Below are 19,564 nucleotides of genomic sequence, written 5' to 3'. Positions count from 1 at the left end.
CCTCCAAGGAATCTGAGACGAATCCTCCAAGGATTCTGAGACGAATCCTCCAAGGATTCTGAGAAGAATCCTCCGAGGATTCTGAGACGAATCCTCCGAGGATTCTGAGACGAATCCTCCGAGGATTCTGAGACGAATCCTCCAAGGATTCTGAGACGAAACTTTCAATGATTCTGAGAAGAATCTTCCAAGGATTCTGAGACGAATCCTCCAAGGATTCTGGGAAGAATCCTCTAAGGATTCTGAGAAGAATCTAAATCTTCCAAGGATTCTTACAAGAATCCTCCAAAGATTCTGGGAAGAATCCTCCAAGGATTCTGAGAAGAATCCTCCAAGGATTCTGGGAAGAATCCTCCAAGGATTCTGGGAAGAATCCTCCAAGGATTCTGGGAAGAATCCTCCAAGGATTCTGGGAAGAATCCTCCAAGGATTCTGGGAAGAATCCTCCAAGGATTCTGGGAAGAATCCTCCAAGGATTCTGGGAAGAATCCTCCAAGGATTCTGGGAAGAATCCTCCAAGGATTCTGGGAAGAATTCTCCAAGGATTCTGGGAAGAATCCTCCAAGGATTCTGGGAAGAATCCTCCAAGGATTCTGGGAAGAATCCTCCAAGGATTCTGGGAAGAATCCTCCAAGGATTCTGGGAAGAATCCTCCAAGGATTCTGGGAAGAATCCTCCAAGGATTCTGGGAAGAATCCTCCAAGGATTCTGGGAAGAATCCTCCAAGGATTCTGGGAAGAATCCTCCAAGGATTCTGGGAAGAATCCTCCAAGGATTCTGGGAAGAATCCTCCAAGGATTCTGGGAAGAATCCTCCAAGGATTCTGGGAAGAATCCTCCAAGGATTCTGGGAAGAATCCTCCAAGGATTCTGGGAAGAATCCTCCAAGGATTCTGGGAAGAATCCTCCAAGGATTCTGGGAAGAATCCTCCAAGGATTCTGGGAAGAATCCTCCAAGGATTCTGGGAAGAATCCTCCAAGGATTCTGGGAAGAATCCTCCAAGGATTCTGGGAAGAATCCTCCAAGGATTCTGGGAAGAATCCTCCAAGGATTCTGGGAAGAATCCTCCAAGGGTTCTGGGAAGAATCCTCCAAGGGTTCTGGGAAGAATCCTCCAAGGGTTCTGGGAAGAATCCTCCAAGGGTTCTGGGAAGAATCCTCCAAGGGTTCTGGGAAGAATCCTCCAAGGATTCTGGGAAGAATCCTCCAAGGATTCTGGGAAGAATCCTCCAAGGATTCTGGGAAGAATCCTCCAAGGATTCTGGGAAGAATCCTCCAAGGATTCTGGGAAGAATCCTCCAAGGATTCTGGGAAGAATCCTCCAAGGATTCTGGGAAGAATCCTCCAAGGATTCTGGGAAAAATCCTCCAAGGGTTCTGGGAAGAATCCTCCAAGGATTCTGGGAAGAATCCTCCAAGGATTCTGGGAAGAATCCTCCAAGGGTTCTGAGAAGAATCCTCCAAGGATTCTGGGAAGAATCCTCCAAGGATTCTGAGAAGAATCCTCCAAGGATTCTGAGAAGAATCCTCCAAGGATTCTGAGAAGAATCCTCTAAGGATTCTTAAAAGAATCCTCCAAGGATTCTGAGAAGAATCCTCCAAGGATTCTGAGAAGAATCCTCCAAGGATTCTGAGAAGAATCCTCCAAGGATTCTGAGAAGAATCCTCCAAGGATTCTGAGAAGAATCCTCCAAGGATTTTGAGAAGAATCCCCCAAGGATTCTGAGAAGAATCCCCCAAGGATTCTGAGAAGAATCCCCCAAGGATTCTGAGAAGAATCCCCCCAGGATTCTGAGAAGAATCCCCCAAGGGTTCTGAGAAGAATCTCTCAAGTATTCTGAGAAGAATCTCTCAAGGATTCTGAGAAGAATCCTGCAGGTAATCTGAGGAGAATCCTCCAGCGATTCTGAGGAGAATCCTCCAGCGATTCTGAGGATAATCCTTCAGCGCTTCTGAGGAGAATCCTCTAAGAGATTGTGTGAAGAATCCTCCAGGGATTGTGCGGAGAATCCTCCAGGGATTCTGAGGAGAATCCGCCAGGGATTCTGAGGAGAATTTTCCATGGGTTCTGAAAAGAATCCTCCAGGAATTCCGAGAAAAATTTTCCAGGGATTCTGAGGAAAATCCTCCAAGGATTCTGAGAAGAATCCTCCAGCGATTCTGAGAAGAATCCTCCAGGTATTCTGAGAAGAATTCTACAGGGATTCTGAGAAGACTCCCCCAGGGATTCTGAGGACAATACTCCAAGTATTCTGAGATGAATCCTCCAGGAATTCTGAGAAGATTACTCCAAGGATTCTGAGAAGATTCCTCCAACGATTCTGAGAAGAATCCTCCGTGGATTCTGAGAAGACTCCTCCAAGGATTCTTAGCAGACTCTTCTAAGCATTCCCAGGAGAATCCTCCAAGGATTCTGAAAAGAATAATCCAGAGTTCTGAAAAGAATCCTCCAAGGTTTTTGAGGAGAATCCTCCAGGGATTCTGAGCAAAATCTTCCAGGGTGTGTGAGCCGAATCCTCCAGGAGTTCGAAGGCTAATCCGGGGATTCTGAGGAGAATCTCCCAGGGATTGCGAGGAGAACCCTCCAGGTTTTCCGAGAGAACTTTCCAGGTTTTCCGAGAAAATCCTCCGGGGATTCAAAGCAAAATCCTCCAGGGATTATGGACAGAATCCTTCAGGGATTCTGAGGAGAATCCGCCAGGGATTTTGAGGAGAAGCCGCCAGGGATTTTGAGCAAAATCCTCCTTGGATTCTGAGACGAATTCCCCATGGATTCTGTGAAGAATCCTCCGGGGATTCTGTGAAGAATTCTCCGGGGATTCTAAACAGATTCTTCCAGGGATTTTGAGCAGAATCCTCCAGGGATTTTGAAAACAATCCTCCAAGAATTCTGAGAAGAATCCTCTAAGTATTCGGAAAAGGATCCTCCAGGGTTTCTAAGAATTATCCGCTAAGGATTCTGAGGAGAATCCTCCAGGGGTTCTGAACAGAATTCTCCAGTGATTCTGAGGAGAATCCTCCAGGAATCCTCTGAGGATGCTAAAAAGTATCAAGTAAGTATTTATGGATCATTGTAGAGCAGTGAAGAGAATTGTCAGACAAAAGAGGCACAGAACAAGCAACAAAGAAGGTGCGACGATTACTCTTTATCCCTACTGGTAACAGATAATGACATGATCTCGAAATTTTTTGTTGCAGACAAAACGGAAGCTGAATTTGTTGCGTACTTTTCAACTCGTGAATAATCAATTATTGCTAACCCAAAGTCGAAACTGTTTGATGATAGAGCTTCACCAGAGTTGCAGTGTTTACCAACTCGAAGTTACCGTTCGAAAATCGCAATGCAAGGCTTAAAAATCTCTAAACTCGTGGTTTACGATGTTAATCCCATTATTTTCAAGTTGGGACAAACTTATGTCGCATGGGTTTGTTTGTCGCAACAAATACAGGTTGCGACATTGTCATTATTGTTGCGCGATGGTTGAATTTTGATTCACTGTTGTAGAGTTGTTATGTCAGCAGTCCATACATGTTCAGTTTTGTCGTGTTTGACTTCATTATCATATCATATTGATTGCTATCTCAAATTCACTTACCGAATGTAGGTCTTGGCGGCTCGCCCTCCGATTCCTCTCCGCGCTGCAACGACAGCAGCGTCCGCAGCCACCGGTTCAGCTCCTCCTCGCTGTCGAACACTATGCAAAAACAATCGTCCTTCGTGTACAGCGCGATCACGTGCTTCTTGATATCGTGCCGCTTGTTGATGTTGAAACAGCTGCGCAACACTATGCTTCGCTTGGCCTGCACCGAGGTGCTCTTCAGCCAAGACTGCTTGAACTTCTTCTCACTGTCAAAGTACTCCAGCCGGGCGCTCTTGTCCGGCGTGTCCCCATACACTACAAAGTACTTCTTCTTGTTCGTTTTCAGCTTCTTGTGGTACCCGTGGAGCATCACGTTCAGCTCGGCGGGAATTGCAATGGCCGGAGTGGCGGCCGCACCCAAACCGCCGCCCGTACCGCCAGCTGCTACAGCCGACGGGCCACCCGAAGTGGACCCGGCGGCACCGACGCCACCTGCGCCACCGTTGGCCGAAGCAGAGGACATACTGCGAGCGAAGAGTCGGCTGACTCCGGATGCCAGGGCGCTCTGGTACTGGTGGTGGTGGCTGTGGTGATGGGAGTTTTGTGTCGCTGTCGGTGCACCTGCCGGGCTGTTGGTGTTGTTGTTGTTGATGGTGTTCGGGCTGTTGTTGTTGTTGACGTTGCTGAGCTGAGCTGAGGATGCGTTGTTGGCAATAAGGTTGTTGTTATTGTTGTTGTTTGCGTTACTGGTAAGTGTGGACATCGCGGCGGCAATTTTCCGCCACGGTGGCCCATGAGAACTGGTTGAAGGTGACCGAAGCGGCGGTTTTTCCGGAGACGTTTTGATGGTCTGAAAGAGAAATGGAGGAAGAAAGGAACACGGTTAGTTGAAGGGTCAACGCAATTGAGTAAAGGACGAATTCTTCACCTCTTGTTGGGCGCAACTTGGACAGCTTCGGCAAAAATTTGGGAATTGGTGCCAAATTGCAATTAAATGTTACCAAAACCACTTGCATTTTAGAAATTTTCAGTTTGATGATAAGTAGAGTTTGAGTTTTGCTTGCCAGCAGTCGCATGGTACATTCAAAGACAATTTGAACTAATGCCTATTCCACTGTTGAAGGAAACATTATTTTTGCTTTAGTTGATTACCTGGAGATGAATATGAGCACTCATTATTCAACCATTCATTGATGATCGAATTTACGTTGTTAGAAATCTAACCAAAAGAGTTACGAGTGAGATTGACAATCACATTCATCTGCCGGGCTCGTGATTCAACAACTTGAGTTTTACGTTTGTCAGCCCCTATAATTCAAGATTTTTCTTTTAACCTTTCAGCATCGTGTGAGGATTTCCACCACAAAGCATGCATTAGCATTCATGCGCCAATGTCTTGTTTTGCGACCCCACCTTTGGCACTTGTTCCATCAAGTCGCTTCTAGAGTTCTAAACAATCCTGGAGAACATCCTGAGTCTGCATGTCATTCCAAAATCTTCACCAAATACCTTTTAGCGCATGACCCTGCCTGCATGCCTGACCAGTCACACGCCGCCCACGTCCTCTTGCGCAGAACATTTGTGCTCCTATACTGATAAGTGATAAGTTTGACTGGCGCCACCAGAGCACTGTTATTCCGAAGTGAAGTTCTTATCTCGCGCACGTGCCACAGGTCGCGAAATCCAACACGCCTAGCTTGCTTGCTTGCAGTCTGCCAGTCAGTCAGTTCAGTGAGTAGTGGTTTCTTTCCGCGCGAGGCGCCGCCGTTCACCGCTCTTGAGTCTTGACCAACCGTATCAGTAGCGATTTTGCACGGCCCTGCTTGCAGTCCAGTCCGCAGGCAGGTCCAGTTGGATTTGTAAACAGGCAGTCCAGTCCGTCTCTATCTCGAAAGTGTTACGCTAATCGTACGGTCGTTTTCCACCAGATTAGATTCGGCTTGGCCCCATTTAAATAAGCTGTGCCGCAGCATTAGAAGCTGCAAGTTCGCGAGTCAGCGGTGTGGCGTGGGTGGCGGCTTTGGGGCATTTGGCTTGGCTGTGGAGCTATTTTGCTCATCAGGATAGATAGACAGAGCACCTCAGGTAGAGGGTTATCAGTTGCGTCTTACGGTATTGCTGCATTGGAGTGGTGCGAGAGGATCTGCCGCTTCTGTTCGTGCCGCTGATAAGCTTGGTCTCTTTATCATGTGATTAAGTTGTCTTTGTTGTTTGATTTGTTTCGTTTTCTTCTGCAGCTGTTAGAGCATCTTGGAAGGATTGGGGGTTGAATTCGTAGAAACAATAATAAAGATGAGCTGTATTGCTGCAGTAAGGTAAACGACGGTACGTTATACGACATAAAAAAAAGCAACAACAGATCCGTAGTAGACGTAGTTTTGGAGAAACACAAACATTTTTTTTTTCAAATGCTCGACAACTGTATTTTAGAATCCGTGCCATGAACTTGTTATGTGCAAGGATTACAGTGAAAGCATCTAGAACATAGACATGGGTTTTGTTTTTATTATCATTTCTTTATTATAATGATTTTCAATCCATGCCAATAGAGAATCATCGAAAGGTGGAAGCAGTACCATGATAAACAGCAGACATAGGTATTGTCCCCTTCAGCGCAGAATTGCTGAATATCCACGTATTTAACAATTGAAAATAACGATCAACAATAGGGAAATCAATACTTCGTCATAGGCGCTGATTCCCGTCACATCAGACGGAAAATAGCCAATCATTACAGATATTTCGATTTACCCTTGCCAACGTCTTATTAGATGGAAGTGAAAAGCGATAACCAGCTTCTTCAGCACTAGAAATCGAATAATTGCACTAAATTCCACCCCACTTAATACGGTTTGACAAATTTTCCCGTTAAGCATACGACGAAGGCAACCGCACCAAAGCAGCAGCAAGCCTAATTGTTCTTCATCACCGTTCAATTTTGACTTTGTCACTGTTGGATCTTGTTGAACCAACCCTCAATTCACACCCCACAAAAGATCTGTGGCACTTCAAAGATGAATTTCACTGCTGCAGAATGCAGCAAAAGCTGTTCAATTAATCAAATAAATCACTTTTTTCCCGTCGGTAAAATGTAAACAACAAATTGTCTTCGTCTAGAGAGGATGCAAGCAAATGTATGCGTGGATTTTCTTCATACGTAACATCGAGAAAGATTTCTTCGTTGCATTGCGACGGCGTATTAAGATCTGGTGGGCGAAAATAATAATTGAAATAGTGAAGCTACATCTAACACAATTTAAAAGTTTTCTGCTCAATCGTACTTTGGACGCATGATTTGAATTGGATTGCGAAGAGTTTGACCGACTTTTTGAAGAAATACCTACGGTTAAATCATAATGTTTGAACTCCTATAGTGTCACGTAGAAGGTGTTCCGGGAATAGAATTCAGGTTGTGCCCAAAATAGACGTGGAATAAACGGAAATAGAATTCGAGGGACAATTATTCAATCTTATTATTTTGGAGAAATTATAGTAATTTTACAACATTTTTTTACGTGATATGGAAGCTAATTTATAAATTAGTGAATGCTTCCGTATTGGTCAAGAGGCACTAGGCGAAGTGCAAGAATAAAATCGATCATTATTAGTCGGTGCTTAGAAAGACGGGGATTGGATGAAAACATTTAAAATTCCACTATTATTTCTTTTAAATGTCCTAGTGGTTAAGGCTATGGATCGCCAATCCAGAGACGGCGGGTTCGATTCCCGTTCCGGTCGGGAAAATTTTCTCGATTCCCCGGGCATAGAGTATCATTGTACTTGCCTCATAATATACAAATTCATGCAATGGCAGGCAAAGAAAGCCCTTCAACTAATAACTGTGGAAGTGCTCAAAGAACACTAAGTTGAAGCGAGGCAGGCCAAGTCCCAGTGAGGACGTAGAGCCACATAGAAGAAGAAGAAGAAAGATTCCACTATACATTATAGAATATTTTATAAAATCCGAAAGTAACTTTTTTAATTCTTTGAAATTTCTCCACGAAATCAGAACTGAACCATCAAGAAATTCCGTTGATACGATGTTCACTATTCCTCCCTAATCAAGAACAGCTCGCTAGACCACATGTGATACCATCTCTTGAAACTCGACCGAGCAGTGACCGAGCCTGAAGTGATCGTGATCATCATTGCAAATTCTAGCCAATTACCCGCCCGCGTGTGGTGGGTGTAAATCAAAACTTTGCACAACCGGAAACATGGAACGTCTCCGGCCCCCTATCTACAGAGACGGAGACAGAGAGATGCGTTTAATTAGTGCACGCAACTTTGTATGGACACCAAGGCTAATTTCGCTTGAAATTCAATTCACACTGCTGCTACAGCGGCTGCTCCGACTCCCGCCGGTCCCAAACTCAATGAGCAGAACCGAAAAATGCTTTAATTCAATCAACGAATCGGTCCCCCCATTCGTCGTTTATTAGCCACCCTCCTCTTTTGGCGTCTTCCCGACCGCCGCCGCACCGGGAGACAGCCACCAAACGAACAGGAAAAGATCCGGTAAGTAGACAACAGCGGCGAGCGTAGCGCGTTCTCGTTCCATGAGCAGCTATTTCGCACCGCATACACACACACACACGGTCCGTGTATTCTGAGTGGGGTTTGTCTAGTCTAGGCTGTTGTGCCTTGAACGAACGAGCGATCGGCGACGACCAAGGGGAAGCGGTATAAGATGCGCTTTTTGGGATAATCAGCTGTTGCCACATGCCTAGGTCAAGGATCAATTTTGTCTGGTTTTATTGATGATTTATGATGGTTTTGTAGAAGCCACTTGTCACGACCCCCAGAAATTCGTACAACTTCCAATCTTTCCAGAAATTCTATTAGAGATTCCTCCAGAAGTTTCACAAATAGTTGTGTATGAATTTTCCAGGGATTTCCTTAGAAAATCCTCCAGAGATTCTATTCTATTCTATTTTATCGGGTCTTTTCTAGATTTTTTTTCGAGAAATGCTTCGGAAATTTCTTGAAGCATTCTCTCAAACGATCTTCCAAGGATTTATTCCAAAACTTTCTCTGGGATGTGCTTTGGAAATTGCACCAGGGATTTTTTTTTTCAATCTGAATTCCTGCCAGAAAATCTTCCTGGGATTTCTTTGGAAATTCTTCCAGGTACTTTTAAAAAAATAGTGAGATCCATTCGGGAATTCTCTGAAGGGATCCCTATAGAAGCTGCCCTAGGGGTTTCTTCACATTTTTTCGAAAGAGTTTTTCCAGAAAATCTCCAATGGCTTTTATTATTATTTCGACTACAAAATTTCTTCAAAAATATTTCCAGATTTTCTTTCAGAGATTTCTTTACAAATTTCTTCAAGGATTATTTTGAAAAAAAAAACTTCCACAGATTTTTCGATAATTCTTTGATGAACCCTTGCTGAAAGCCATCCTAGGATTGATTTTAAAAATTTTTCACGAGTTCCTGAAATAATCTCTCAGGAATTTTTAAAGAAATCCTTTGAGGAACTTTTTTGGAAACTCCTCGTTGATTTACTTTAAAAAATCATCCACGAAATCCTAAAGAAATTCCGTCAGAAATTCATTCACAAAATCTTTTTGGGATTCCTAAAAGACACTATAACGTCTTCAGCAAGAGGCTGCACAGACTGAACATTTCTAAGACGAGACAACGGACAACACACATAACACTCAGTGGCCCAATGGAAAATTTTCCGTTTGACGAAAAGTTTTCCCCGACTGGAGCGGGAATCCGAGGCCCGAAACGCCTAGACGACTGACGCCGCTAATCGCACGGCCACGAAGCCCACAATTCCTTTGGACTTTAGAATGCCCAACAGAAATTTCTTCAAGAACGCCTTAAGAAAGTCTTGCACGGACAGCTTCCAAAAATATTGCATAGATTCGTTTAGGGCCCATATAGCCGAGGCGGTAAACGCACGGGTATTCAGCATGACGGGTTCGATTCCCGGTCGGTCCAGGATCTTTTCGTAAAGGAAATTTCCTTGACTTCCTTGGGCATAGAGTATCTTCGTGCCTGCCACACGATATACGCATGCAAAATGGTCATTGGCAGAGGAAGCTCTCAGTTAATAACTGTGGAAGTACTCATAGAACACTAAGCTGAGAAGTAGGCTTTGTCCCAATGAGGACGTTACGCTAAGAAGCAGAGGGAGAGGGAGGAGGATTCGTTGAAAAAACACCAAGGATTCGTTTCAAAAATCTTACAAATAATGTTTTAGAAATTTATTAACGATTTTTCTGTTCTGTTTTAGAAATTTATCTAGAACTTTTTCAATAGAGATACCTCCAGAAATTTGTCAAACAATTCATCTAGGAAACTTTCCATTAAATTTTTCAAAAATACTCCAAGGATTTATTTTTTGGAAAATGGTACAATAAGAATCAGAAATTCATAACTCCTTCAAAATTTTCTTAAAAGCATTCCAAAGAGTTTTCTCCAAAGGTTGTTTTAGAAATTCTACAAGAGATTGTTAAGAAACTTCCCAAGATTTCTGAACATTTTCTTAGATATTCCTTCCAGGATTTGCTCCAAGGATATCTTGAGAAAGTCTTAGAAAATCCTCCAAGGATCCTTTCAGAGATGTTTATAAGGAATCTTGCGGGAAGGCTGGAAGACATTCTTGAAGAGATTCCTACAGAAATTCACACAGAGATTGCATCAGAAATTTCGCCGAGTATACCTCTATGTACTTTCTCAGAAACTCCTCCAGGATTTCCTCCAAACCTACCTCTAGGATTTTCTCTATGGGTTACTCGAGGAATTCAATAAAAAAATGTTTAGGAGTTTTATTAGAGGATTTCTCCAAAGATGTTTTCAAACTATCCCAAGAGGTTTTGTCAGGTATTCCACCTGGGGTTTCCAGGTGTTCCTTAAGTATTCCTCCTGGAATTTCTTCAGAAAATCCATCTATGGATTCTTAAAATATTCCTGTTTTTCAGAAGCTCTATCAGGAATTAATTTAGAATTTTAAGATCTTTTTAAATTACTTCAGAAATTTCTTCAGTGATACTTTCGGAAATATCTTAACAGACTTCTTCAGAATTTACTAGAATTACTTCAGAAATTTCAGCAGGGATTTCTTCAAAAGTTGTTCCATAGATTTTTTCAGAAGGAATGAGACTCACCGAAAGGACGAGTAACCTTTTCGCAAATTACACTCCAGTTTGTCCATTTCTCACTCATGCCTGTATTTGTAAAGTGTAGCTTTTGGAGTTAAGTAATACTTCCACTCGGCTGGTTGAGTCACAAAAATCGATAATTTATTATTAAATCTTCTTTCGTTGCAAACACAAGCTAGAAAACTTCAAAGTTCTCAGAGGATTTTTTACAAAAATATGTCAACTGTGTCTTATCACGGTTTAGTTTTCTGTTATAGAAAAATGAATAGGTACCAAATCAGCTCTAACGAGCGCCAGGCATTCTGCAGAAACGAAGGAGGATTTGAATCAAATCGTCAAACATCTTAGACATTTCAAAGTGATACCTAGACTACATTCCGTGAATTTGTTGCAGCAAACTATATGTAACACATCCCATCAAAATCGTCCGATATCACAAGACCGGGGCGTTGTCATCAGTGGAAGAAACCACAACACCGAACAATCGAAACTGCATCGTAGTTCAATCTTTATTGAGAGGGCCACCCAATCAGAGCTAAACACACACACGATTGGGTGGTATGTTTTGCCCCAACAAAACGTTTCTGTTTTGGCAGAAACGTCTGATGAAAGCAGAGCACCTATCAACCGACATATATCTATCTAATCGTCCCTTCTGCTCGTACCTACGACGACACCCGAGATCTAAATTCAACTCAACTGCGCTGCGGCTTCGACTTACTTCTTGAAGGCGATTGGGAAAATCAGGGCACACCACACGACGACGACATACATACATATGTACGTACGTATGTGTGCCTGCTGCCTAGACACACCATCTCAAGTGGCGCAAAACTTTGTTTTCAATTTATTTTTACCGCAGAGTTGTGTACCGATTTGTTGTTGTTGTTCCGATTTTTCCTCGATTTGCTGTTTTTTTTTTTTGCTGCTGCTGCTGCTGCCGTTCTTTCGAGCCAAACGGGGCGGCCTGATAGACATGTCCTTTGCTACCTACACTCCGATGTCGGTGAAGAGCGAACAGTCAGTCAGTGAAGGCGAGTTATGCGATGGCGGTGGGGTTGTGTAGTGCAGTTTGCAGCACTTTTTCGTCACCATGGGCGCGCGCTTTTCACGTGAATCACCATCAGCAGCGTTGTTCTTGTTGCAAGTTGTGCCAACTCGGTCGGTCCTTCGTCTGTTGCTGTGTGGCGACGGCGATGATGATGGCAGGATTGGCTATTTAAGTTTGGCTGTGCAGTACACATGAGCGTTGTTGCGATGGCAGGTATGTGGGGAACCGATTTGGCTCAAATTCGTGTTTTGATGCTTCGAGCATCCTGCAACATTTCTAGGGTTACCAGGCTCTGAAGTCAATGTAGTCGACGCAACGAGTTACACTGGATGGCCACAGTGACGGTCACCCTGTACAGTTCAACTGTGTCAGAATCTTGATACCGTAAATCGGCCTGCATTTCAACAGGAGAACGAACGTGTACCTGGCTAAGTACCTGCCATCAACCAATTTTAGCGAGAGGAAAGTTCTATGAACTTTTGTTTTATGACAGTGAGAACAATTATACTGTTGTCCAATTGGCAGTCACGTTTTCAAGTCACCCGCGAAGTTAATAAACTGACAGGATTTTGAGAAAATCAAGGGCATTTTTTTACCGTACGGGTTTGGGCCGAAGGGTCTCAGATTTTCATGAAACTTTTTCCACAGGCGGGGCTCATGGATGTATGAACAAAAAAAATGAAAAAAATTCAGGGTCGCCTACTTTCCTGGAAAAATCATAACTCAAGAACGAAGTATCATAGAAACAAATTGTTTTTTAGAAAATAAAATCAAATTTTCTCAGGTATAAAAAAAAATATGAGCAGGTAAAAGTTTTCCACATTTTTTTCCACAGTTGAGAAAATTCGTAAACAAAAGCAGGAAAAATAATGCCCGAGCTTGTGAAAAATTTTCAAAAAAATATTTTTGAAAAGGTTCATAATCTTGAATCGCTAAAATTTTTGGAATGCGCTTTTTTTTTCGTTTTTATGTTATGGCCAAATTTGTTGAAAAATGTCCAAATGTGTCATATAAGCCTTTTCTTTGAAAAATCATAACTCAAGAACGAAGCATCGTAGAAACAAATTTTTTTTATGAAAATGAAAGCAAATTTTCTCAGGAATATACGCATATATTATATGGTCATTTTTCAGGAACGAAAAATAAGTGCATTCCAAAAATTTCAGCGATCAAAGCTTTAAAATTATCTTCTCAAAAAAATTTTATTGAAAATTTTCCGCGAGCTCGGGCATAATTTTTCCGGCTTTCCTTTATAAAACTTTTCCCATTTAATATTTTTTCAAATTCCTGAGAAAATATGCTTTCATTTTTATCAAAAAACTTTGTTTCTACGATGCTTTGTTCTTGAGTTATGATTTTTCACAGAAAAGGCTTATATGACACATTTGGACATTTTACAACAAAATTGGTTATAATTCAAAAACGGAAAAAAGTGCATTCCAAAAATTTCAGCGATTAAAGATTATGAACCTTCTCATGATTTCTGAGAAAATTTGCTTTTATTTTCTAAAAGAAAACTTTGTTTCTATGATGCTTCGTTCTTGAGCTATAATTTTTCAAAGTAAGTAGTGTCAGGGAAAACAAAGAACTTCCACCTGAGTTTTGCGGGAAAAAAGGCGACCCTGAAATTTTCCCGTTTTTTTGTTCATATATCCATGAGACCCGTCTGTGGAAAAAGTTTCATGAAAATCTGAGAACCTTTGGCCCAATTTGTACGATAATAAAAAAACCTCGAATAAAGAAGCGTTTGTATCCGCTCGACGCATTGTAGCCGGCCACTATTCAATAGCGATTCTTCCCATTATTTCTTTGTACATTATTCAGCAATTCCATTGGAAAATGCTTCAGCAATTTAGCAAGAGATCCTCTCGTTAATGTCTTCGGCATTATCTTTGGTATTTTCTTAGGCAATTTATTGGAGAATCCTTCGGTAATATCTTCGTGAATTGCTTTGGTACGTCTTTGAAAATTTGTTCCCCAGTTCAATTCTCTGATAATGCCTTCGCAAATTCAGAATATCCTAATTCAAATTTCTGAAGGAATTCACAAAGGAATTTCAAAAACAATCGCGCTACCCAGAAGAATGTCTTCAAGAACTTGAAAATGGAATCGCCAAATCTAGTTCCACAGGGGTTCTCGAAAGAGTTCTCAAGGGAATTGCCGAAGAAATTAAAAAAAAAAATTAAAAAAAAAATCAAAAAACCTGCTGAAGAAATTACAAAGTATTTCCAAAGGAATTGGTTGAAATATGCATGTGAGAACTCATAAGGAAATTCTCAAAGCAGTTCCCAAAAAATGCTTGAGAAATCAGCTGAGGAATTACCCAATGATTTGACAAAGACAATGCTAGAGAAATTTCCAAACGAATTTCCGCAGAAACCCCGAATCTGAAAGGATTGCCGAAGAATTTTCCAAAGAAAATCCCGACAAAAATCTTGAAGAGTTTTGCCGAATCCCCAAAGGTATGTCCAATACAATTGCGGAAGAAAATTATAGGGAAATTTCCTAAGGAATTACCGAAAAAGTTCCCTAAGTAATACCTAAAAAAGTTTGAAAAATAATTGCCAGAAAAAGGAATTGTTGATGAAATATCTAAAGAAATTTTCGAAGTGAGTTGCAAATGGCTGAAGACATTCCGTATAAAACTACCGCAGGAATTCACTCAAAGCATCACTGAATAAATTACACAGTTCGAAAAAAACCTGTAAAATTATGACTGATCGAATGTAACAAAAGGACCCCGTCATATATGATGGAAATTTTTGTACGATCTTAAAATTACATTGGAGATATCTGTTAGAAAATATAAAGAAAAATTGAGCTCCGAGCGAGAATTGAACTCAGATCCTTGGGGTGTGAGTAGCACGCCCCAGCTCTCTCGGCTATTTCAGCTTGTTGAGTAGCAGACATTCAAAGTTAAACTGCTTCTACCATAATGCACGCACTCCCGACATGCTCCGGCTGCTGCAGAGAGTACTGCGAGAGACAATGGGGAAACCGCCACAGCTGCGAGCAGCCGTTCGCCTAGCTGATGACGGAGAGTGGCTGGCATGATTTATAGCAGATGCATGTAAATTTAAAGCGAATATGCTTTAAAATCTGTAAACAAGCTCTCTGACCAGCAGTGGGCTGCTCGGCTGACGTTAAATGTTGGTGATTTACATTTTTCTGCCGCAAAATTCAGTTGATCTTCAATTTAGGTGCTGTTTAACTTTCATATTTTTTTGCTGTGTATGAAGAAAATGTCTAAACAATCTTACAGTAATTACGGAAGAAACTCTTAAAAGAACTGATGAAAGAACTTAAGAAATTGCAATTGCAAAGAAATTCACAAAAGTCATTGCCAAAGTACAGGTATACCTCGATTTAGTGGAACCTCAATTTTCTTTACTTCGATTTTATGTACATTTTTTAAAATGTGAAATTTTCAATATCAAATCAGTTCAAAACTTGCAGTTTGTATTATAATGACTTATAATGCAGGGGTTTTCAGCCTTTTGACACGCAGAGCACTTCATATCAATAAATTGTTTTGTGGAGCACCCATAATTGCGCCAAAGCATACCATTTACTTCATTTTGTTTTTATAAACATATCTCGCTTTGTCGATGATCACGATTAGCGGAGTATATGGGGTGATTCTCTAAAGGGATTCAATACAGACTTTTCTTCAAAGCTTTCTAAAAAATTCTTTCAAGATTTATTATGTCTTCGTTACTGAGAATTGGAATATATTGTAACATTGGAACCTTATAAATGCGCAACGCCTTACGTTGTGTGCCAGTATAACGAATATATATTGGAAAAATACAAATGTTCATTTTATTTTACCCTTTTGCAAACGTAACAATATTTCTGATATTGTCGGTACTCGGTAGAAGCTTTAAACTATCTTGGCATGTACTCAGCTAATGAAATTCCAAAATTTGTAGAAAGTTCAATAAAAAGGTCATTGTAATGTTTCGACAGATTACTGACAAGATATGAAATACATTAATTCCAGTGCAGTCATGGTGAAATCAGAGCTAGTTAGTCGAGGTTTCCCAATTTCAGCGCCCCTTCACTAGTACATTACCATAGATGAATTACCGAAGGAATCTCTGATGGAACTGCTGGAACAACTTCTGAAAGAACCCCTGGAACAACTTTTGAAAAAATCCCTGCTGAAATTTTTGAAGTAATTCTAGGACTATTTAAGAAGTCTCTCAAGATATTTCTGAAAGTATCGCTGAAGAAATTTTTGATGGAAATAAAAATAAATTTGAATAAAATTACACATAAATTCCCAAAAGAATTTTTGAAAAAAAAACAGGAATATTTTAAGAATCCACAGATGGATTTTCTTAAGAAATTCCAGGATGAATACCTGAAGAAACAATTGATTTGATTGATTGATTTGTCTTTATTAAAGAGACTTTCAGGCCTGAAGAAACAACTGGAAACTCCAGCTGGAATACCGTACAAAACCACTTGAGTTATTGTTGGAAAACATATTTACTAGAGACATCCACTAATAAAACTCATAAACATTTTTTTCACGAATTCCTGGAGAATCCATAGAGAAATTTTTAAAGGTACGCTTGGAGGAATTTCTGAGAAAATACATAGAGGAATACCCAGTGCAATTTCTGACGAAATCTCTGTGTGAATTTCTGCATGAATCACTGCAAGAATGTCTTTCAGCCTTCCGTACGTATCCTCATGCGAATCTCTGAAAGAATGTAATACTTTCTTAAGAAATCCTTGGAGAAATTTCTGGAAGAGAAATGTCTTGAAAGAATATCTACAGTAATGTGAAGAAATCTGGAGAATTTCCTTAATAATCTCTTGTAGAATTTATAGAGCAATTCTTGGAGAAAATTCTGAATTTGTAAATTGAAGGAATTCTGAGTTACTGACTCGTGATTCGTGAATCATTTTCTGAAAAAATCTCGTACATAGAAAGTTTTTTAAATACAGTGGCGTTTCGGTTTTATCACTAGTCGTTTTAATCACTACTCGCCCAAATTCACGGTTTTCTGTTCGATTATATCACGATTTTTATTTCGTTTTTATCACACTTGTTTTAAAACATTCCGAAATCAATATAAAATAAATACTGCATTGTCCAGTCCACCAAAACAGTTAAAAAATATAAGCTACGACTTATATATTTTGCAGCTGAAAGATTTTGGATGAAAAATTTACATTTATTTCTCGTTTCGCTAAATTCACGGTTTCGTTTATATCACGGTTAAATTTTTTTTGACCGTGATAAAACCGAAAAACCACTGTAAATGCTTTGAGGAGGGAGGAATTCCTATAAAAAATCTGGTACACATTCGTAGATGGTGCAATCTACGGTGCAATCTTTGGTGCAATCTATGCAAGATTTGTTGAAAGAAATTCTTGACGTATTTTCTTAAGGAATCCATGCAACATTTTTAGAAGCTATCCGTGCAGGACTTTCTTAAGGAGTTCTTGGAGAAATTTCTGGAGGACATTCTAACGTCTAAAGGAATCCCTAGAAGATTTTGTAAAAGAATTTCTGACTGAATTTAGGATTTCGTGGATGTTTTTTAAAGTAAATCTACGAGGAGCAGTGCTGAAAATTTCATTTCGTCATATCTAAATTCATTCACGCACAGCTCATTTTAGAAGCTGAACCTGAAAATATGGTATATGAAAAACTTGTGCTGCTAGACCAGTTCTGCAAGAAAGTCACGGAAAAACCGCTATTTTTTGAATATTTAAGGTCAATGTCACGGACTAGCTTTGATAAAAGCCAAATGATATTCACCGTGAATATCATTTGCATTTTTCGAAGGTAGTCCGTGACATTTACCTTAAATATTCGAAAAATATCGTTTTTTACGTGACTTTCTTGCAGAACTGGTCTAGCCGCATAAGTTTTTCGTATACCATATTCTCAGGTTCAGCTGAAAAAGGAAATGAATTTTTCAGCACTGACGAGGAGTTTCCAAAGGAGTCCCTGAAAGATTTTTTAAGAATCCTAGGAAGATTTTTTTTTCAAGAACTCATAAAAGATTTTTTAAATCAATCCTAGGATGGCATGAAAGAATCATTGAAAAATCTGTGGAAGTTTTTTCAAAGTATTACTTGGAGATATTTGTAAAGATATCTCTAGAGGAAAATCTGGATATATTTCTGAAAATATTATTAGTCGAATTTATAATAAAAGCAATGGGAGATTTTATTAAAACAATCTCTTGAAAAATTTGCGAAGGAACCCCTAGGTCAGTTTCTATAGGAATCCCTGCGGAATATTCCCGAATGGATCTCACAATTTTTTTCAAGAGTCTCTGGAAGAATTTCTAAAGAAATCCCAGGAAGAAGCCGAATGAATTCCTAAAAAAACATTTTCCGTCTATAGGACATTGAAAAAAGCTTTTGTATGGTTTTAAAAGACCCACATCTTTTGTATTGCTCTTTCAAGAAAACAGAGGAAATAATACAAAAACTCCACCACGGTTTCCCGTTTCAACTGTGTAAATACTTTTACGACCTTTCATTAAAAAAAATCCACAAGTATCATGCTCAATAGAAGTCGCTCATTCGATGAACAGCCGACTCCGTTTTTTTTTCCACCATTTATTGACTTAGCCAGTTGATACCCGGCATCAGACACCGGACAGCTTGTTTGCCCATCGCTAAATGCCAACCACTTCGGGCCAGTTTGGTTCAGCAGCAGGGAGATCATCAGCGACCGGTGGCTGGTCGCACCCGGTCGCCGGTGTTCAACTCTTTTGTAAATGTCCCAACCAACGCAACCCGACTAGAAAATTGTTACAAAAATATAACATAATTATAACAATCCATGATATTTTAAACTTATTGTGATATAATCATCCCAAGTAACATTTTGATGAACAAATAGTCTTGTAGAGGTTTTGAGAACCGTCATAAAACCTAATGGCTGTTATTTTGGTTTAATGATAGTTTTTTTTATCTGTATTAACGAGATTTTTAGCCCTAGGCTAGTAGTTCATCTCGGGACCCAGTTTACTTCCCTTCCGAAGGAAGAACTCACATTTTGCGAGTTTGTCGGGAGTGGGATTCGATCCCAGGACCTCGGCGTGATAGTCAAGTGTTCTAATCATCACACCAGGTCCGCTCCACGTTTAATGATAGTCTTAAAAACCTCTTCTAGTCTATTTGACTAAATAATGTTACTTGGGCATGTTCAACATACTAGGTGTTTTCAAAATACTATTACTCAAATATATCACATTATGTTATAAATGTTGTTTGATAAATCATTATAGGTATTACAATTTAGATTTGATTTGCTAACACTTATAATAATGTTACAAAATTGTATCAACTTTTGATAGAAATTAGTAAGCCTATAGTTTAAATTCATATCACATTTTGTTACGATTTTGATCTGATTATAACAAAATAGGTTATCATCTTGATTAGACCAGTGTACTTTCTGTTACAATTTTAGTTATTTTAAAATCATCCTGCCTCTATTTCATAACATAACAAGCTATAGAAACAAATATTATAACATCATAACACAATATGATATAAACTTGATATGATTTTCTAGTCGGGAACGCTACAACAACGACAACGACGCCACCTCTAAGATAGCAGATAGGTGTACCTACACAAGTCAACGTTCGACTTCTTGACTAGGGCCCTGTTGCTGTTGCCGTTCAGTGTTCAGAGCTGCTGAACCTGCTGAACTCTGGCTGCAGTCGCGCAGACTGACTGGGAAATTTATGAGCCATATCCGAATTAATAAACGCTTATCACAAATTTCAAACACGCTGTTAAGGTGCTGCCTGCTGCTGCTGCTGCTCTATGGGG

General features: G+C 40.2%; 1 protein-coding gene across 12 annotated transcripts in view; it reads right to left on the bottom strand.

Moving 5' to 3' along the window:
* Positions 1 to 19,564, bottom strand: part of LOC109411294 (insulin receptor substrate 1-B) — a 683,096-nt gene that overhangs the window by 445,654 nt on the left and 217,878 nt on the right. For all 12 annotated transcript variants that reach the window (XM_062851140.1, XM_062851143.1, XM_062851141.1 and 9 more), the window contains one exon: positions 3,595 to 4,429. In XM_062851140.1, the coding sequence (XP_062707124.1) occupies positions 3,595 to 4,342 (748 nt within the window). In that variant the 5' untranslated portion in view covers positions 4,343 to 4,429. The remainder of the gene's footprint in view (positions 1 to 3,594; positions 4,430 to 19,564) is intronic.

The sequence above is a fragment of the Aedes albopictus genome, chromosome 2, assembly GCF_035046485.1.
Source record: "Aedes albopictus strain Foshan chromosome 2, AalbF5, whole genome shotgun sequence".
Classification (NCBI taxonomy): domain Eukaryota; kingdom Metazoa; phylum Arthropoda; class Insecta; order Diptera; family Culicidae; genus Aedes; species Aedes albopictus.
This window is presented reverse-complemented; position numbering and strand designations above follow the sequence as displayed.